This window comes from Geotrypetes seraphini, chromosome 3 (genome assembly GCF_902459505.1).
Source record: "Geotrypetes seraphini chromosome 3, aGeoSer1.1, whole genome shotgun sequence".
Classification (NCBI taxonomy): Eukaryota; Metazoa; Chordata; class Amphibia; order Gymnophiona; family Dermophiidae; genus Geotrypetes; species Geotrypetes seraphini.
The window spans coordinates 133,604,070-133,626,565 of NC_047086.1; the positions used below are offsets into that span (position 1 = coordinate 133,604,070).

General features: G+C 42.4%; 1 protein-coding gene across 3 annotated transcripts in view; it reads right to left on the reverse strand.

Moving 5' to 3' along the window:
- Positions 1–22,496, reverse strand: part of LOC117358073 (serine-threonine kinase receptor-associated protein-like) — a 175,328-nt gene that overhangs the window by 87,459 nt on the left and 65,373 nt on the right. For all 3 annotated transcript variants that reach the window (XM_033939523.1, XM_033939521.1, XM_033939522.1), the window contains exons 4-5: positions 21,216–21,322; positions 13,628–13,774 (exon numbers count right to left, since the gene is read on the reverse strand). In XM_033939523.1, the coding sequence (XP_033795414.1) occupies positions 13,628–13,774; positions 21,216–21,322 (254 nt within the window). The remainder of the gene's footprint in view (positions 1–13,627; positions 13,775–21,215; positions 21,323–22,496) is intronic.

Here is a 22,496-nt window from a genome sequence, read left to right on the forward strand (position 1 = left end):
GCAGCCTTTGTCTATCATTATTCCCAGCAGTTTTAGGTTGGGTTGTAAGGGATATGTGATGGAGTTTATTTCTATGTTTGTTATGCTTGGGTTTTTGTTTCTTTCTAGAAGTAAGAATTTTGTTTTGTCTTGGTTCAGTTTTAAATTGTGGTCTCTCATCCATTTTCACACTGTTTCTAGTGCAATGTGTAGTTTGTTCATTTTGTTGGGGGTGGTTTGGTCGAAAGGCAAGAGGATGGTGATATCGTCTGCGTAGCTGTATGACGCTATGCCTTGTTTGTCTAAGCATGTGCCAAGTGTGGCTATGTAAAAGTTGAAGAGTGTTGGTGATAGTGGGGAGCCTTGGGGAACTCCGCAAGGGTTGTTCCAGGATTCTGATTGTTCATTGTTTGCTTTTACTCTGTATCTTCTTGAGTGGAGGAATCCTTCAAACCAACTGTAGACTTTGCCTGTGATTTCTATTGCCTCCAGTGTTTGTAGTAGGATGTCGTGATCTACTAGGTCGAATGCCGCTGTGAGATCGAGTTGTATGAGTAGCATTTTTTTGCCTTTGCTTAGGTATTATTTGGCTGTGAGACTAGTAGTGTTTCCGTACTGTAGTTGCCTCTGAAGCCTGATTGTGAGGGGTGAAGAATGTTGTGGGTTTCTAAATATTCGGTGAGAAGTTTTGCTACGAGGACTTCCCTTAGTTTGACGTGTAGCGATATTGAGGCTATAGGTCTGTAATTGGATGGCTGATCTGTTGCTCCCTTTGGTCTTTCAGAATAGGGGTTATGATGATTTCGGCGATTTCCTGTGGAAATTGACCCTCTGTGAGCATGTAACTAATCCACCGCATGAGGCGGGTGCGGAATCTAGAGCTGGCGGCTTTTAACAGGTATGGGGAACAGTGATTGAAGTCGCAGGCTGCATGACAGTATTTTTTGTAGAGTTTGTCTAGGTCGTGCCATTGTGTGTCTGGGAAATCTGACCAGTTTCTGTCTGCTGCGTAGGCCTCGTTTTCTTTAGGTGGTTTCAAGATTTCATCGAGGTGGTTTGGGGTTCCGGTGAAGGTGTTTCTGGCTGTTGATATTTTGTTTCTGAAGAATTCAGCCAATTGATTGGCTATGGGGGAAGGGGCGGTTTTGGTGGCCAGGTAGGGTTTGGTGTCTGTGAGTTCCTTTAGTAGTTTGAAAAGTTTTTTGGTGTCTTGGATTTCTATGCCTATCTGATTGGTGTAGTATGCCTTTCTTTTAGCTTTTGTTTGTATTGTTTGTTCAGTGACTTCCTCTTACACACTTCCCGTCTTTCTTTAACCATTATTGAAACCTCTCTATTGGGAATCCCTAAATATCCAGTTTCAATAGTATCCTTCAAGGATACTCCACATCGAACATCCACGCCTGGGTGACTGTTGGATCTCCCTCCCCCAATCCCAGTTTAAAAGCTGCTCTATCTCCTTTTAAAATGTTCCATCCCGGTTAAGGTGGAGTCTATCCTTTTGGAATAAGCTCCACCTTCTCCAGAAAGTTGTCAAGTTCCTAACAAATCTAAATCCTTCATTCCTGTACCATTGTCTCAACCACACATTATGACTTCAGAGATTTGCCTGCCTCTTGGGTCCTCCTGTGTGAGGAACTGGGAGCATTTCTGAAAATGCTATCCCAGATGATCTAGATTTCAGCTTTCTATCTAAGATCCTAAATTTGGCTTCCAGAACCCCCCTTCCACATTTTCCTATGTCATTGGCACCTACTAGTGCTGCTTGATTCCGGGGGAAAAAATTTGATTCGATTCAGCTTATTGAATCGATTTTGATTCGATTTTCCTGCCCAATTGGGTGTTTATTTCAAACATCCTGATGGGTTTATTTTATAGCCTCTTCACCCCCTTTGCCCTCACCTACCCACACTAGCGCTGTGGTGTAAAACAAAATAAACAAACAAAAAAGACTTTTCCTTTCTCTGTTAAATCCTAGCTCACGTTCGCAGTCTAACACCAGCTCTGGCAGGATACACATTTCAAGTCTGACATATTGTAACCACAAAACAGGAAATAAAATTATTTTTTTCTACCTTTTGTTATCTGGTCATAATTCAAATCATGTTGGTCTTCTGATAACTCGTTTGCTAAGGTTTCCTTCATTGTTCTTTCTCTGTGCTAACCATCCATCTTCCACCTCTGTCCTCCCCTTTCGTTTCCCTTCCCTCCCCCGGAGGTCTGGCATTTTTTCATCTCCATCTCCGCAGCTGCAGTGATGGACTCCACCATCCCCAGATCCACCATCTTTCCTTTTTTCAACTACCCTTTCATCCATAAGAACATAAAAATTGCCGCTGCTGGGTCAGACCAGTGGTCCATCGTGCCCAGCAGTCCGTTCATGCGGTGGCCCTCTGGTCAAAGACCAGCGCCCTAACTGAGACTAGCCCTACCTGCATCTCTCCCTCCTTCCCCACCACCCCAGGGTCCTCAAGCTCTCCCTTTCTCTTTCCAGCTACCCTCTTATCCAGTATCTCTATCCCCCATCCCCCATCCCCATCATCCCTTGTGTCCAACTTCTCTCCCTTTCTGTTCCTTCCCTCCCTAAATCCCATTGTCCACCATCTCTCTCCCTCTCCTGTTTTTAGACCCATTATTTCTTCCCCCAGTCCAGTATATGCACGTCTCTTTGAAATCCCTCCCCTCCTTCTCGCCCTCAGTGTACTTCTGCACCAAGGCTCCCCCCTGAAGGCCTGCATGTGCCCCCAATTTCCCCCTGGCCTCGCAAAGTTTCAGCTAATTACTGCAGCCTGCAGAGAGGATCGCCGGTGCTGTATGGATCCTTGCAGGCTGCCTTCCTCAGTAGCACGTTCCCTCTGCTGCGGTCCCGCCCCTCCCCTGATGTCAGGGACAGGATCACAGCAGAGGGAACGTGCTGCTGAGGATGACGGCAGCCTGCAAGGATCGCTACAGCACAGCAATCCTCTCTGCAGGCTGTGGTAATTTAGTTAAGAGCGGGAGGCCAGGTGGAAGCTGGAGGACACTACAGCACTTCCCAACTGACCCTCCCCCTCGCCCCCTAAAGCAGGAGCGGTAGCGGACAGCCAGCAAGAGGCAGCACTGCCGCTCCTGCTTTAGCAGATCTTTTTTTTTTTTTATAATTCTTTATTCATTTTCATATTTTACATGAAGTGTACAAAATATTGAGTTACAACTAATGAATACACAATATCACTTTTATATCTATTACATAATATTCTGAACAAATTTTTTTTATCCCCTCTCCCACCCCTCACCCTTCAAGTACTTTCCAATCACCTTATACATATTGTATACCATATTATAACATGTTATGTAAAATTATTTTCACTACCCCCCCTCCATGTGTGCCATAAAGAAGACAAGAAAAAGAAGAAAAGAAGAAGATAAATCCTATTATTCATTCAGTACAATACTTTGTCAATGGCCCCCATATTTTTATAAATTTAGGATATGTCCCTCTTTGTATTGCTATTACTCTTTCCATTTTGAATATATGACAAATTGTATTCCACCAAAATGTATAATTAAGGTTACTATGATTCTTCCAGTTATTGGTTATATGCTGAATGGCAACCCCTGTCATGACTAGTAAAAGCTTGTTATTTTCTGGTGAAATTTGACTTTTTTTTCTCATCATCATTCCAAATAACACTGTATCATATTATATTGCTACATGATTTTCCATCAATTTATTAATTTGTGGCCAAATTGCATTCCAAAAACTTTTAATGTAGGGACAATGATATAGTAAATGATCCAACGTCCCAGGTTCCAGATTACAGTGCCAGCATTTATTGGACTTAGAAGTATCTAATTTTTGCAAACGTGTAGGGGTCCAAAAAGCTCTATGTAATAAAAAGAACCAAGTTTGTCTCATAGATGCTGACACTGTACATCTCATTCTCCAAGACCAAATTAGTGGCCATTGAGATGCAGTAATTTGATGCTTAATCTCAATACTCCAAATGTCTCTTAGACCATTTTTTGTTTTTTTATTCAAATATCCAGATATTAATTTATACCACAATGCGGCTTGATGCCCTAGGAAGTCTGCTTGGAAGCATAAGAACTCTAAACTATATTGATTATTCAATGTTTTCCATTCAGGGAACCCAACCTGAATGGCCTTTGCCATTGCAACCATTTAAAACTTTGTTTTTTACTAAGACCAAATCTATGTTGCAATTGTGAAAATTCCAGCAGTTTACCTTCCGAAATAACATCATTCAGAGATCTAATGCCTGCAATAATCCATTCCTTCCAAAGGATTTGAGCTCCGCCAATTTTAATCTTGGAGTTTATCCATAAAGACTGATTAGTTGACTTGTTTATTGGGACAGGTGTTAATTTACTAATAAACCTCAACGTTTTCCAAGTATCCATTAATATCTTATTTTCTCTGTATCTTCTAGGCATGTTGATACTTGGAAGATGAACTAAATTTAGGGGAAACATAAGGCGCCATTCCAAATATAACCAATCCGGTGCATTATCTATCAGTTCTGAGAGGATCCAATACATACCCTGACGTAAAATATAGGCTTGATGGTACCTATAAAAATTTGGAAAATTTACCCCTCCCTCCTTAATTGATTTTTGCAAAGATACCAAAGCTATTCTATGCGTTTTACCAAGCCAAAGAAATTTCGTTAAAATGCTATTAAGCTTTTTATAAAAGGACCCCTGAAAATAAATAGGTATCATACTCATTTGGTAGCAAACTACAGGCAAGATCATCATTTTAATAGTTTGAACTCTCCCCCACCAAGAAAGATGTAACGGATTCCATTGCTCACATAACTCTGTAACTCTTTTCAATACAAATTTTTCATTTTCTTTTACTGTATCTTCAATTGTATTTTTAACTTGAATGCCAAGATATTTAAATCCTTCTTCTTTCCATATGAACGTAAAAGCGTCAAATAATCCTTTTACACAATGAACATTTAAAGGTATAAGTTCAGACTTACTCCAATTAATTTTATAACCTGAAAATTTGCCAAACATATCAATTAATTCCAATAGACAAGATAAGGTAGACTCTGGATTCCTCAAATAAAGTAAAATATCATCCGCATAAGCCGAAATTTTATATTCCATATCAGAATATGGAATACCCTGTATCCCCCTTGCTTGCTGTATTGCTAACAATAAGGGTTCTAATACAACATCAAATAACAAAGGAGATAAAGGACAACCTTGTCTAACTCCCCTCTGCAATTGAAAACCATCAGATATCATATTATTAATATTTAATCTTGCAATCGGGAAGCTATACAATGTTTTTACCATTTGTATAAATCCAGAACCTATACCAAACCATTCTAAAGCCTGATACATAAAATTCCATTCTACCCTATCAAACGCTTTTTCTGCATCCAAGGAAACTGTAAAAGCCGGTTCATCCATTTTTTTAAATAAATTTAACATATGAAACAATAATCTAGAGTTATTAGAGGAATGTCTTTTAGCAACGAAACCCGTCTGATGCGTGTCTATAATATGTGGGAGAGCTTTGGCTAATCTCAAAGCCAAAATTTTCACCAAAAGTTTATTATCCACATTTATTAAAGATATAGGCCTGTAGTCTGAAACCAAAGTAGGATCTTTATTTGGCTTAGGCAAAACAATTACTATTGATTCAGCCATAGTACCTTTAATATCACCTTTTATAAGTTGTGTCTGATATAAATTTAGTAAATATGGGGAAAGGACATTTTGAAATGTTTTATAAAATTCTACTGTATAACCATCACCACCTGGAGCGGATCCAACTCTAAGAGATCTCAACGCTGTTTCTAATTCTTTTAATGATATAGGTTCATCTAAACTCTGTTTTATATGATCAGGAACCTTAGGTCCAATAATTAAATCTAAAAAATTTTTACCATCTTTTTGCCTCTCCAAATAAGGCTTGGAAGAATACAGGTCCTTATAAAATTTTAGAAATTGCTTTAAAATTATATCCGTTTGATTGGTTATTATACCATTATCATCTTTTATCCCATTAATGTTAGTTCTTCTTTTTTTTGCTTTAAGATAATTTGCCAATAATCTTCCCGCCTTATTAGAATTTCCATAATACATTGTCTGTTTGGAAAACAAGTCTCTTCTTATCATTTTTGAAGCTAATTCGTTATATTTACCTTTTGCTTTTAAAAGAGCTTGTAATACATCATGTTCCCATTTGCTTACCAATTTAGTTTCTAGTATTTTAATTTCTTTTTCTAACTCTATATACTGTTTTTAAATCTGTTTCCTAACAAAAGCCGAATATGATATAATATGACCTCTCATAGTCGCTTTAAAAGCGTCCCATACATTTTCAAGATGTATCTTCCACTAAATTAATTTGAAAGAAATCACTAATTTGTGTTTTAAAATTTTCCAAAAATTTTTCATCCACAAGCAATGCATTATCAAATCTCCAAAGAGGTCTTCTATTTTCTAATTGATCTAATTGTAAATCTATCCATACTCCCGCATGATCCGAAATGATAATGGGATCAATGGAAGCCTTAATCACTTGCTGCACCTTGTGATGAAATAAAAATATAATCTATTCTTGAAAATGATTTATGAACCTGTGAACAAAATGAAAATTCCTGATCATTAAAATGAAGAATACGCCATATATCCTTCAAATCACGATTGAACCAAATTATCTAAACCTAAAGATTTTATACTTTTACCTGGTTTTTATCCATTAATGGATCCATTACAGCATTAAAATCTCCAGCCACCACTAAATTAGAAGCAGCCAGTGGTAACAACATACTATGCAATTTTTTAAAGAATTCTGATTGATTCGAATTAGGGGCATATATATTGAACAACGTCAGGGCATTATTTCCCATACTTATATCAACATGTAGCCATCTTCCATGTGGGTCCGAATTTACTATCTTAAAATTGGCCATACACTTTTTATTTATAAGAACTGCTACTCCTGCTTTTTTACCCTCTGCTGGAGCAAAAAAACATTCTTTCACCCACCCACCCGTTAGTTTCTGTGATTCCTTTATATTAAGATGGGTCTCCTGCAGACAATAAACATCCGCGTTTTGCTTCTTTAAAAATGATAATACCTTTTTCCTTTTGATTACATGATTTAGGCCATTGACGTTAATAGAAAATATCTTAAGACATAATATATTTTATACTCCTTATCATAATCTTCCTCTTCCTTTCTTCCATAACTAAGATCTAAAAAACTTCTCCCCATGGCACACATTCTTACCTCCAAATTACCCAATCCCTTATTAATCTTTTCCTTAATCATCCTAGTAATATCTTTAATACCCACCTTCTTCCCACCCCTCCCTCCCCAATATAATGACTGCTTAAGGACACACATTGGACAGTAATCCCAACTTCCCCCCTCCCCCCCAGGCAACCAATATTTATTAATAACCCCTTTATCCTTTATTGAGACAAACTCACTACCTCTCCACAATATATCTACCGTATTTTCGCGGATATAACGCGCGCGTTATACGTGATTTTACGTACCGCGCATACCCCTCGCGCGTTATATGCCTGAGCGCGGTATATAAAAGTTTTTAAACATAGTTCCCACCCCGCCCGACGCCCGATTCACCCCCCCAGCAGGACCGCTCGCACCCCCACCCCGAACGACCGCTCGCACGCGCTCCCACCCGCACCCGCATCCACGATCGGAGCAAGAGGGAGCCCAAGCCCTCTTGCCCGGCCGACCCCCCGACGTCCGATACATCCCCCCCCCGGCAGGACCACTCGCACCCTCACCCCGAAGGACCGCCGACTCCCCAACAATATCGGGCCAGGAGGGAGCCCAAACCCTCCTGGCCACGGCGACCCCCGAACCCCACCCCGCACTACATTACTGGCAGGAGGGATCCCAGGCCCTCCTGCCCTCGACGCAAACCCCCCCCCCCAACGACCGCCCCCCCCCAAGAACCTCCGCCCGTCCCCCAGCCGACCCGCGACCCCCCTGGCCGACCCCCACGACACCCCCACCCACCTTCCCCGTACTTTGTGTAGTTGGGCCAGAAGGGAGCCCAAACCCTCCTGGCCACGGCGACCCCCTAACCCCACCCCGCACTACATTACGGGCAGGAGGGATCCCAGGCCCTCCTGCCCTCGACGCAAACCCCCCTCCCTCCAACGACCGCCCCCCCCCAAGAACCTCCGACCGACCCGCGACCCCCCTGGCCGACCCCCCCACCCCCCTTCCCCGTACCTTTGGAAGTTGGCCGGACAGACGGGAGCCAAACCCGCCTGTCCGGCAGGCAGCCAACGAAGGAATGAGGCCGGATTGGCCCATCCGTCCTAAAGCTCCGCCTACTGGTGGGGCCTAAGGCGCGTGGGCCAATCAGAATAGGCCCTGGAGCCTTAGGTCCCACCTGGGGGCGCGGCCTGAGGCACATGGGCCAAACCCGACCATGTGTCTCAGGCCGCGCCCCCAGGTGGGACCTAAGGCTCCAGGGCCTATTCTGATTGGCCCACGCGCCTTAGGCCCCACCAGTAGGCGGAGCTTTAGGACGGATGGGCCAATCCGGCCTCATTCCTTCGTTGGCTGCCTGCCGGACAGGCGGGTTTGGCTCCCGTCTGTCCGGCCAACTTCCAAAGGTACGGGGAAGGGGGGTGGGGGGGTCGGCCAGGGGGGTCGCGGGTCGGTCGGAGGTTCTTGGGGGGGGGCGGTCGTTGGAGGGAGGGGGGTTTGCGTCGAGGGCAGGAGGGCCTGGGATCCCTCCTGCCCGTAATGTAGTGCGGGGTGGGGTTAGGGGGTCGCCGTGGCCAGGAGGGTTTGGGCTCCCTTCTGGCCCAACTACACAAAGTACGGGGAAGGCGGGTGGGGGTGTCGTGGGGGTCGGCCAGGAGGGTCGCGGGTCGGCTGGGGGACGGGTGGAGGTTCTTGGGGGGGGGGCGGTCATTGGGGGGAGGGGGTTTGCGTCGAGGGCAGGAGGGCCTGGGATCCCTCCTGCCCGTAATGTAGTGCGGGGTGGGGTTAGGGGGTCGCCGTGGCCAGGAGGATTTGGGCTCCCTCCTGGCCCAATATTGTCGGGGAGTCGGCGGTCCTTCGGGGTGGGGGTGCGAGTGGTCCTGCCGAGGGGGGAGAAGAATCGGACGTCGAGGGGGGGCATCAGGCTTTCAGGATGGGGACAGGACTTCAAGGGGGGACAGGCAGATCTTCAAGGGGGGACAGGCAGACCTTCAAGGGGGGACAGGCAGACCTTCAAGGGGGGACAGGACTTCAAGGGGGACAGGCACGGAGAGGCGGGGCAGTGCACCGAAAGTCAGGGCGGGTGAACGGTGAGTCGGGGCAACCAGAGGAGAGTCGGGGCAGTGCACCGAAAGTCAGGGTGAGTCGGGGCAACCAGATGAGAGTCGGGGAGGGCGAAAGGAGAGTCGGGGTGGCCAGAGGAGAGTCGGGGAGAGCGAAAGGAGAGTCGGGGTGGCCAGAGGAGAGTCGGGCAGCATGCGCGTTATATGCCTGAGCGCGGTATAGAAAAGTTTTTGTACATATCATCGTGATTTCTGCGCGCTATACCCCTGTGCGCGTTTTACAATGGTGCGCGTTATATCCGCGAAAATACGGTAATTATATCTCTCTTCTAATCATAAAACCTTTTTTCTTTTTTCCATTTTAAAGTAATTAATTTCTCTATCTATTATTTAACCTTTAGTCACATAACCATATTTATTTCCTAACATTCCATTAATGCATTTTTATCATTTCACCAATCTCTAATTCATTCCCCCAACATTTTATTTCATTCAAGAAAATTCTATCATAGTCATATATTTAATAAAAAGTATCATTTTCCTATATCTTATATTATCTAATCCATCTTCTCCTATCCTCCTTTAAATATCCAACAACAAATATCCATCTCTTCATATATTTCTGTTTAAAAAAAACAAAACTTCAATTTTATAAGTTTTTATCCTCTATTTGTATTTAAACATTTGTATTTCATTTTCAAAATAATTTTTCCCCCCCTTTTTATATTTCCTCTTCTCCAAATTAAATCCAATCTTTTTAAAACTATATTATCACAACATTAATCTTTACATTCCTTCAGCTACCAATAAATTCTTATGTATCTTTCTTTTATATTATTCATTTTCCTTTCCTTTACTTGCATTTAAATATCATATAACTTGTCCTTTCTATCATTAGTCCATTCTGCAATCTTTTCCTTATTGTCCTTTCATTCTTTACTTTCTCCTTTTCTGACTTATTAAATAAACTGAACTTTCATATTTATTTCTTATCTCCATCCATCCACTCTTAAAGACTTTTGACTGCCAATTGTCATTCATTTTTTTTTTTTATAATATCCTTTTAGTCTATCAGTCCTGCTTTCTTCTTCTTCACATCTATTTATTTTCCTATTCAGTCTTCACTTTTCCTTTTGTGTTAATTTGTCCAGTTCTTTAATCCTTTTGTTCATTCTTTACTCCAACCATCCATCTTTCAGTCTCCTAAAAGTTCAGTCTAATAACTTCACTTTAATGTCTTTCCAGTCTATCCTTCTTTCTTCTATCAGTCTATCATTCTTTTATTTTCTTTTTCACTTGTCCATTTTTATTTCCTGTTCTTTGTTGCATATTCTTCTTTTTCCAACAAACTAAAGTCCCAAAGTTCTTTATATTTAATTTTTTGTTCAATATCCACCAATCCAGTCTTAGTATTTATCCCTTCATTTCAACACCCATTGTGCTAAAATGACATAGGTTCTGATTTTGAAAGAAAGGTCTTTAGTTTTTCCGGATCAACAAAATACAAAGATTTATCCCCACAAGATACCCTCATTTTTGCTGGGTAATATAACCCATACTTATATCCTTTTTCCTTTAATTGAGATCTCAGATCAAGGAATTTCTTCCTAATATTTGCTGTATTTTTAGCAAAGTCTGGTAAAAACCATATTTTGGATCCTTTATAGTTTAAGTTTTTATCTTTTTTGGCAGCATTTAAAATTTCTATTGCTTGCTGGTATCTTAACATCTTGAATATTAATAGTCTTGGTCTCCCTTGATTTTCCAGACTCTTTATTGGAATCCCGTGTGCCCGTTCTATTTCCAAAGGCTGTTTGAAATCCAACTGCAATAATCTAGGAATTAAATTTTCTAAAAACTGTATTGCATTTTTCCCTTCCAAATTTTCCTGTATTCCAAAAAGTTTTATATTCTTTCTTCTTCCACGGTTTTCGTAATCTTCCAGCTGACTTTTCAATTGAATTATTTCCAAACTGTCATTTTTGCATCTTTTTCCTTCACATTCTAAGCTCTCCATTTTAACTTCTAACTCTGTTGTTCTTTTATTAGCTACCTCCATTTGTCTGTGTATATTCAGGATTTCTTCCTTCAGTTCTGCCATATTACTCACAGTCTCTGTCAGCATTTGTTTGATTTGCCTCAGTTCCCCCATAACTTCAGCTTTGCTTAACTCCTCTGATACATCATCAGGAAGCGGAACCTTATTCGGGGTAATTTGATCCTGCTTCTGCCTTTTCACAGCCCCTCCGGTTTCACTCTTACTCTGTCGGGTGCTCGCCATGCTCCCGCTGTCCTCTCCGATGTTTTCAGCCGAAAACAGTTTAAAAGGAAATCTTTATTTATTCAACGGTTGCCCAGGTAAGAGGAGCGCTGCGATCACACGACCATTTTGTGTGCACGCTAAGCCACGCCCCCCAGAGAGGCATCCTGCTTTAGCAGATCTGAACGCACAGGGAGGAGAGTTAGTCACCGAATCGGGAGGCCAATTTTTTTAAAAAAGGAATCAATTCACCCGATGTGAATCAGTGAATCGATTCAAATCAGAAATCAAGCAGCACTAGTAAATACATGTACTAAGAAAATCAGCTCCTCCTCATCGCTATCAAAAATCCTATCTGACACATAAGGTCTGATACCTTCACACCAGGCAGGATAATGACCTGGCGACTTGCATGCCTACCAGCCACCCAGCTATCTACATGCCTATTGATCAAATCACCAACTACAATTGCTGTCCTAACCTTTCCCTCCTGAGCAGAAGTTGGAGACATATCCTCAGTGCAAGAGGATATTGTATCTCCTGGTAGGCAGGTCCTGGCTACAGGATTATTTCCTACTTCACCAGGGTGATGTTCTCCTTTTAGGAGATCTTCCTCCTCCAAGGCAGCACAGAGACTTCCAGACTGGAGGTAGGACTTCCCTACAACATCCCTGTAGGTCTCCTCTATGTACTTCTCCGTCTCCCTCAGTTCCTCTGCTACTCTAGCCTCAATGGAAAGGACTCGTTCTCTGAGAGCTAGGGGCTCTTTGCAGTGAGCACACATATAATTTCTTGCTAACTGGGAGATAATCATACATGTGACACAGTGGAAAAGATTGGGTAGCACCACTCCTGGTGCTAGACTTCTGTCTGCATCTTATTGAGCTGATTAATTACACTCTATTAAGGTACTAGGAATATATTAGACTAGTATAGAGAGCCTTAGGATTATATTGTATGCTTTATTTAGTGTTTGATTCTTAGCAAGTAACGCGGCCCGGAGCGCTCAATGCTCCAACGATCATAGAAATTATATAAGTGTCGGAGCAGCATTGGAGTATTAGCACTCTGAGCTGCGGTAGAAAACTCTACTGCAGTTTAGTAAAAGGGGGTTAAGTAAAAGGGGGTATAGTAAGAATATATAATAAAGAGTTCTCCTGTGTCCTAATTAAATAATTGACTATAAATTAAGATCATAAGTAATGAAATGAGCTAGGGGTGGGAGGGAATGAAGAATAACCAGACCGTACTCTGCATGCTAGAGACTATCTCTAGCAGAAAGTTCAAGTTTAAAACCAGTAAAAAGTTAAACTATAAAAGGCTTTCAGTCTATGGATACTAGCCAAATTTGCTCTTTTAAGATCTAAACGGTCTATATAAAATAACCTACAATTTAGTTTTTATCCCCCAAATTATCAAAGATCAGAGCAAAAATAATGTATACTTACTCAGAGATATGTGTCATCTTTTTCTCTCCTGTCAGAAAGAGAATGTCCTCTTCCCTCTTTCTATATCTTTTGGATGTTTTTCTGATAGCCCTTTTCTTTACTGGATCTCCTTCTCTATTGTTTGGTCTTACTTAGCTATATCTTCTGATATTATAATCCTCTATTACTTTCTTTACATTATATTAACAGATTAATGTAGCTTTATTTCCTAAAGCAAGTTATTTCTTGTGCATAGTTTTTTTTAAATCTTATAAATAAAAATATAAAAATAAATAAAATAAAGAGTGGAAGGGTGTCAAGCACAGGCTTACTTTTTAGCTGGGTGTTAAGCATAAGCTTACTTTTTAGATGGATAGTGGCAATATTTAACTACTATCCAATTAGAAAATTATCTTGATAAATCACCTGAAGATATAGCAGAACTAAGATAATTGAACAGTCATTTATATGTCTTTAACTACTACATTTAGAGACACTAACATATCTGGATATTTAAATATCTGATTAAAGATAAGACATGTAAATTTATCCAGCTACTGTTCAGTTGAATAGGGGTCACATGTATTTTTACAGTGTTGTCTATAGCTTCATATATTTATATTTCATCTTATACACCTTTCTCTTGCATAACACACGTAAACAGATATGTTACTTTTATGGAATTGTCCCAGCCTCCTGTCAGAAATATATGATATTCATTAGGGTGAAACTTCAAGGCAAAAATTCTCCGTGAATGACCACTAGTTAGAGTAAGATCATCATTGTTCATGATATCTGGAGCTTCAAGGATATGAAGAATCTATAATAAGGAGAGAAGAAAATGATTAGCAAAGCAATGAAACAGTTTTTATATCTTCTTATTAATCTTGTTACCACAATGCAAATGCATTCCAGTTTCTAGCTAATGACCTCCGTGGAAAGAATAGTGTCTTACCTTGTTAATCTTCTTTCCAGTTAACAGACACTCCATCCCTGAACACTTGAACAGTCAACCTCTTCTCACGAGAACTCTTGAAAGGAGCTTCATTTGCATTCTTTTGATCTGCCTCCCCATCCTCCTGGACTGTCCTTCAATTCCTCAGTTCGTAACAAAGCAGACAGTCAGCCCTGAGAGGAAATAGAATACAGAGGGGTATGGGGACACTCGAGAAATCAAAAATTTAATTAAACATATCAATAAACATATATGAGATAGATAAACAAAATTTAATCCTTACAATACATAACAAGGTGAAAATAACAATAAGTTATCAACTTGAGCACTACCTGCACCAAAAGCATGGGAGATTTTATATGTACCCCTTTGGGTTCTTGAACATGTCCTCCATTCTTGCCTAGGCCTGACAAAGAAATAAGATGTCCAGATTCCCCGGCATCTTAAAGGCAGGAAGCGGGCAAATGAACATCTGACAGGGCATGGAATGTCTGTCTACTAGAAAGACGATTAGGAACTAAATCTTTCCTTCTAATGCGACAGACATTCCATTCCAGAACTTTTGGGACATATCAAAGCAGTCCCTCGAGTTTAGGTGTGACAATGAGCCTGCTGTCAACAACTGAAGTTTTGAATACGGAGTCCTGTTTGGCTGCCACATCCTTGCTGTAAAACATCAAGAACGTATGGAGAGATGATCAAGTGGTTGTTCTACAAATTTCTTCAGGGAACACCACCAGTTATTCTACCCATGAGGAAGAAACACTGCTAGTAGAGTATGTCTTTACAAATACAAGCAGATGTTGTCCACCCGATATAGGCTGAAGAAATGGCCATACGGATCCATCTTGAAATGGCCACTTTCGAGGTTGGTTGACCTTTATGGGCAACCCCATCCAGAACAAAAAGATGATCCAACAATCAATATTCATCCATGGCTTTTAGATATGGCAGCAAGAGTCTCTGTGCCCATCCAATAATTTCAACACCTATCTCAAACCCAAGGTTGTGAAGGCAGGCAAGCATACTTCTTGGTTGATGTGGAAACTAGAAACCACTATCAGCAAAAAAAGAGGGGACTGTGCACAAGATTACATCTGACTCCAAAATCCTGAGAAAACCTGGAGCTCCGATACACTTCATGCGGAAGTGATCACCACAAAAAAAAACACTATCTTGATGGCAAGGTCTCTCAAGGAAAATATACCCCAAAGGTTCCATGTTGGAGAAAGACTGATGCACCGGAGAACGGAGATATGACGCACACTTCAAAAACCTGGCTACGTCGGAATGTGCAGTAATCCTAGTCCCAAAACAGGAAAGACCCACAATCTTAACTCTCAGAGAGCCAACCACTAGGCATTTTTCTAGTCCTTTCTGGAGGAAGGTGAGCGTCATTGAAATCAAAGCCGAGCTCAGGTCCTCGTTCCTCTGAATGAACCAAGTTTGGAAACATTTCCAGGCCTTTATATATGCTTCTACAGTTGACTTTTTTTTTTTTTTTTGCATCTTATAATGATGGAGACTACTCCATCCAAATAGCCTTTACATGCTAACCCTGTATTGTGTGCTCAAAAGTCATGCTTAAGACCACAGTGTTCTGGATCCTGCAGGACAATTGGATGAGTAGCCAGGGATGACAGGGAAGTTTGAGACTTTGATCCCTTTGCAGATGGACCAGGTATGCATACCACAGTCTCCTCAGCCAGTCTGGTACTCCATGATCCTGGGCAGAAGTCAGCCTATCATGGGCCATGGAGGGAAGACACATAGAAGACTTGTGTTTGGCCAGGATTGGACAACAGCGTCAAGGCCTTCACTACCCAGCTCATATCTTTGACTGAAGAATTGAACCACCTGCTTGTTGGTAGCCGATGTCATCAGATCAAATGTCGGGCACCCCGACAAATTCAATATGTAGCTGAAAACATCCTGAGAAAGGACCACTCCCTGGGATCCAGGGTCTTCCAGCTGAGAAAATCTGCTTGCATATTATCCACTCTTGCTACATGCCATGCCGAGAATGCCAGAAATTGGGCTTCCAAGCGTAGAATAGCGCTCATGGTGCCCCCTTGGTAATTGACGAAGGCTATTGCCATTGAGTTGTTCGATAAACTCATACTGCTTTGTTCTGTAACATGGTCCAGAGTTACTGGACTGCAGGGTGGATAGCTCGAAGTTCCAAACAGTTGATCAACTACTCTCTCTGGGAAGGGGGCGAAGCATCCCTGAACTGGATGCCCCTTGCAATTAAAGTCATAAAGGCTGGCATCCATCATCAAAGATACCCATGAAGAGATGCGGAGGGGAACCCCAGTGGTGAAAGATTGTGGTTTGAACCACCAGACTAAACTGTGACAGGATTCCGCTGTCCAAGGAAGCTGCTGGTGAAGTGCATCCCTCTGCAGGCATCATCAGAAAAGGAGCGCTTCCAGGAGCAGATGCAAGTGCGCCCTTACCCAGGGTATAGAATTACATAGGGACAAAATTTTCCCCGTCCCTGTGGGAATTCATTTTCCCATCCCAGCAAGTTATTTTCCTATCCCTACCCCATTCCTACATACTCTATCCTTATCTGCACAAGCCTCAGACACTTTAAAATCTTAAGTGTCCGAGGCTTGTGCGGTTAAGGCAAAGCTTACAGGAATGAGGAAGGGATAGGACAGTGACAAAACTCACAGGGATGGGACAGGGAAACTGAGTTCCTGTGGGGACAGGAAAAAATTTGTCCCCATGTTATTCTCTAGTCCAGGGAACTATGTCCATGGTGACAACCATTGATTCCATAATCTGCAAGCATTGCCAGACAATCAGAATGGGCTCACTCGAAAACTCCTGTATCTGATGCAAAAGCTTCTCTCTTCAACCTTCCGGAAGGAACACTTTGTGTTGAACTGGACTCCCAGTTACTCCAAGCTCTGTGCCAGTTCCAGGTGGCTTTTCTAAAAGTTGACCACCCAACCCAGCTTCTGCAGCAGCTGAATTACTCGGTGAACCGCTAGTCTGTCCTCAGATTTGGACTGAGTTCTGATTAGTCAATCATCCAAGTACGGATAGACTTGTATGCCCGTCCTGCGTAGAAACATAGAAACATAGAAGATGACGGCAGAAAAGGGCTACAGCCCATCAAGTCTGCCCACTCTGCTTACCCACCCCTTGTCTATGCCCTAATGACCCAATTTCCTTATCTTGACCCTCGTAGGGATCCCACATGGGTATCCCATTTATTCTTAAAGTCTGGCACGCTGTCTGCCTCGATCACCTGCACTGGAAGCTTGTTCCAATGATCAACCACTCTCTCTGTGAAGAAATACTTTCTGGTGTCGCCATGAAATTTTCCGCCCCTGAGTTTGAGCGGGTGGCCTCTTGTGGCCGAGGGTCCTTTGAGAAAGAAAATATCATCTTCTACTTCGACACGTCCCGTGAGGTACTTAAATGTTTCGATCATGTCTCCCCTCTCCCTACGTTCCTCAAGAGTGTAGAGCTGCAATTTGTTCAGTCTCTCTTCGTACGATAGACCCTTGAGCCCCGAGATCATCCTGGTGGCCGTCCGTTGAACCGATTCAATTCTGCGCACATCTTTACTGTAATGTGGCCTCCAGAATTGCACACAGTACTCCAGATGAGGTCTCACCATGGCCCTGTACAACGGCATTATGACTTCAGGCTTTCGGCTGACGAAACTTCTATTGATACAACCCAATATCTGCCTTGCCTTAAATGAAGCCTTCTCCACTTGATTGGCAGTTTTCATGTCTGCACTGTTGATTACTCCTAAATCTCGTTCTGCTGAAGTCCTAGTTAAAGTTTCTCCGTTCAAGAAGTACGTCCTGCATGGATTTCCGCTTCCGAGGTGCATGACCTTACATTTCTTAGCATTGAAGCCTAGCTGCCAGGTTGAGGACCAACTTTCCAATGTAAGCAGGTCCTGCGCCATATAATTCTGTAAACTGCATTCACTTACTATATTACATAGTTTGGCGTCATCGGCGAATAGTGTTATTTTACCTTGAAGCCCTTGAGTCAGATCCCCTATGAATATGTTGAAAAGAAGTGGACCCAGGACCGAGCCCTGCGGCACTCCACTGGTCACCTCCGATGTTTTAGAGAGGGTACCATTAACCACCACCCTCTGAAGTCTGCCACTCAGCCAATCATTGACCCATGCAGTTAGTGTCTCTCCTAACCCCATCGATTCCATCTTGCTTAGCAGCCTGCGGTGTGGGACACTGTCAAAAGCTTTCCTGAAGTCCAGGTACACGACGTCCAAAGACTCTCCCAAGTCCAACTTTCTTGTTACCCAGTCAAAGAAGCTGATGAGATTGGATTGGCAGGACCTACCCTTGGTGAATCCATGCTGACTGGGATCCCGAAGATTCCCTTCATTCAAGATCGTGTCCAATTTGCTTTTAATTAGTGTTTCCATGAGTTTGCACACTATTGATGTGAGACTCACCGGTCTATAATTCGCAGCCTCTGCCCTGCAACTCTTTTTATGCAGAGGAACGACATTAGCTAATTTCCAGTCCAGGGGAACTTTCCCCTTACTTAGGGAGAGATTGAATAGCTCAGCCGACGGTTTCGCCAGGACATCGCTCAATTCTCTGAGCACTCTTAGGTGCAAATTGTCTGGTCCCATGGCTTTGTTCACCTTGAGTCTTGCCAGTTCACTGTAAACTTCACCTGGTGTGAACTCAAAATTCTGAAACGGGTCTTCTGTGCTTTGTGTTGCCTTCAACTGCGGACCGTGTCCTGGTGCCTCACAGGTGAAGACTGAGCAGAAGTATTCATTCAGTAGTTCGGCTTTATCGAATCTGCTTCCATGTAACTTCCGTCCGGTCTTCTAAGGCGTACTATCCCGCCTGTGTTCCTTTTTCTGTCACTAATATACCTGAAGAAGGATTTGTCCCCCTTTTTAATGTTTTTTGCCAGAATTTCTTCCACTCGAAGTTTTGCCTCCCTAACTGCCATTTTGACCGCTGTAGACCTGGTCCTATATTCTACTTTTGCCTCTCTTTTCTCCGTGCGCTTGTAGGAGAGAAACGCTTTTTTCTTCTCCTTAATGAGGTGCGAGATCTCCGCGGTGAACCATTGGGGTTTATTGTTTCTTTGTCGTTTATTTACTGATTTTATGAAGCGGCTAGTTGCTTCATGTATGGTTGATTTCAGTGTTAACCACTTAGCTTCTACATCATCGGTCTCCGCTTGGTCCTGCAGCGTCTGATGGACGAAATCTCCCATGCGTGCGAAGTCTGTGCCCCGGAAATTGAGTACCTTTGTTTTCGTGTTTGATCTAGGGAAGCCTTTCCTAAGGTTGAACCATACTATGTTGTGGTCGCTGGAGGCTAGCGTATCTCCTACTGAGACCTCTGAGACGCTTTCCCCGTTGGTGAGTACCAGGTCGAGGATCGCCTGGGCCCTAGTGGGCTCCGTTACCATTTATTTGAGACGTGCTCCCTTTATGGAGGTTAAGAGCCTCCTGCCACCGCTGGTTGTCGCTGAAAATGAGTTCCAGTCTGCATCAGGCATATTGAAGTCCCCTAGCAGTACAGCTTCTCCTCGTAGAGTGATATTATCTATGTCTTCAATTAATTCCGCGTCCATGTCTTCCAGTTGTCTTGGGGGTCTGTATACCACACCTAGATACAGGCATTTTTCTCTGCCTCTTGCCAGGTTTACCCAGAGGGACTCCCCGGTGTACTTTGACATCTTGTGGTTTTGATGTCCTCTTTAATGTATAGAGCTACCCCCCCTCCTAACCTGCCCTCTCTGTCCTGACGAAGTAGATTGTAGCCCGGTATAGCCATATCCCACCCATGTGAGTCCGTGAACCAAGTTTCAGATATTGCCACCACATCTAGGTCGGCATTCCTTATTTCAGCCTCCAATTCTAGAATTTTGTTACCTAAACTGTGTGCATTGACATACATGGCCCTCCATATCTTGTGTTTGCTAAGTCCCTGTGAGGCGTATCCTACCCGAGTTGGTGTGACTCCCAAAGAACTGTTTGCAATGTGGGTACTTACCTTGGACATGGAAGCGGAGTTTCGACTCACCTCATCAGGTGAGCTGCAACCACCACTATTACCTTGTTGAAAGTTTGTGGCACCATGGCTAGCCAGAAGATTGGGGCCATGAACTGGAAGTGTTGCTCCAACACAAGGAACTGCAAATACTTCTTGTGTTCTGGAGCAAGAAATTCCCCTGGTGCCACCGATGCAATCATCGACTTCACCATCTCCATTAGGAAATGTGGTATCTTGAGGGCCACATTTACTGTTTTGAGGTCTAAAATCAGCCTCCAGTCTTCTGAATCTCTATTGGGCACAATGAAGTATACAGAGTATCTGCCAGAGTCTGAGTCTTCCTCTGGTACAAGCTTCTAGATCTAGCAATCTTTGCACTGTTGCTCTGACTCTTTTTCCGGCTTCCCCACTGGAGAGTCTATAAAAAAGTCCAGGAGGGGATGAAAGAATTCAAGCTTGTACCCCTCCCGTATAGCAGAAAAGATAAGATCCTACTGTCTTGCTTGTAGGAAGACAATTGGAGAACTGAAGGATAGCCCAGGAGGATGGGGAAGTGGAGCAAAAAAAATGCAAATGAAGTTCTCTAAGTTCTCACGAGAAGAAGTTGACTACCCAAGTGTTCAGGAATCAAGCATCTGTCGTACTAAAAATACACATTTCTCTCCAAGCCAATGGAGTATTTCTGACTAGATTTCCATCACACTCTCTGTTCCATAATTAATAATGCATTAACTACTTCATATCTAGTTGTGCATTACACAATCAGGGCCTGATTCTATAAAAGGAGCCATTATCAGCGGCCGTTTAAGAAAAGGCTGCTGATTGTGCGTCAATGAAGCAACGGTGCTGTTTATAGAATCGCAGCTACTTTTAAAAAGGAGGCACCCTAGATGTAGGCCAGGGTTTTAAAGGCCTACATTTAGGGTGCCTATCTTGCGGTTTTGGAGAGGCCTGAGGTCACTTCTGTTATAAACCTTGTCATTAGGCGCCTACATTTTATTAAAAACGGCATTTTGATTGGTTAAGTTAGATGGAAATAGTTAGCCTACCACCACTTAACTTAAGGCACCTTTTACAGAATTTGGGCATCAGTTCCTTCCCATGCTCATCTTTCCAAATAGCTTCTTAGCACTGATTACTCATTTCCAATATTAAACATCTGAGTTACAGTACATTATCAGCACTGCCCAATGATTTCTGTAAATTTATTTCAACTGTACATGCCTTTGATCTTATCACACTAGTCTCAAAGCAACATACATCAAAAGATTTTTCCTTACTTCATTGGTGCGACTATCATACAAGCGAATATGCCTATCCTTGCCAGCTGTAGCATAGACGCTGCCATCCAAACAGAAATCCAGGGCATTGATTTCATTCCCAGCTTCTAGTAAGGAAAGCATTCAAGAAAAAGTTTTAACTGTGAAATTTTCAAACTCTGCGCACTGGAACAAAGTCCACTGAGACTATTTACCTATGGTCTTTGCACCCATTTTCAAAGAGAAATTATTAAATTATTTTCACTTTAAATCTTGCCTCAACTACAAAGAACCTGAGCATTTCCATGAAACATATGCAGCATATAAATGAAAATGCCATCTATATGCATTATATTTGCCCTCAATCTAAATATATTTCCAGAAACATCTTTTCTAAACAGGACTAAAAATGCACACGTCATGGAATTTTACATATAGCTATATTGAGAGAAGATACTTTTCAATCGTTTGGTGTGCAAAACCATAAATGCCTTTGGAAGATAACCTCTAAAGAGCAATGCTAGATAAGGAGAAATATATTCTTGCCAGTTAATTTTCTTTCCTTGAGTTTTACTAGATCAGCCCAAAAACATTAGTTTATGTCAGCCTTCCAACATATGGAGATAGAGAAAATGGCTTTTCCTGTGACATAATCACTAGTATAAGGAGTGGCACAGCTTTGAAACTTGTCAATATATGAATGATAAAGCTAACTTCAACATTAACATTACCTGGTGCAAACAGTTCCAATTCCTCTGCAAGAATAAACTCTGAATTATCATTAAACTACACTTACAGATCAAAGGAATCCATATTTACATAGAGGATCCTTCTAGAGCAGTGGTCTCAAACTCACAGCCCGCCAGGTACAATTTTGAGGCTCTCGGTATGTTTATCATAATCACAAAAGTAAAATAAAACAGTTTCTTGATCATATGTCTCTTTAGATATAAATTACAATATTATTATTAAGACTTAGTTAAAAGGAAAGAGTTAAACTATAAAGCACAGTTACTTACCGTAACAGGTGTTATCCAGGGACAGCAGGCAGATATTCTTGACTGATGGGTGACGGCACCGACGGAGCCCCGGTACGGACAATTTTAGAGTGATTGCACTCTAAGAACTTGGAAAGTTCTGGTAGGCCGCACCGCGCACGCGCGAGTGCCTTCCCGCCCGACAGAGGCGCGCGGTCCCCAGTTATGATAAGCCAGCTAAGAAGCCAACCCGGGGAGGTGGGAGGGACGCAAGAATATCTGCCTGCTGTCCCTGGATAACACCTGTTACGGTAAGTAACTGTGC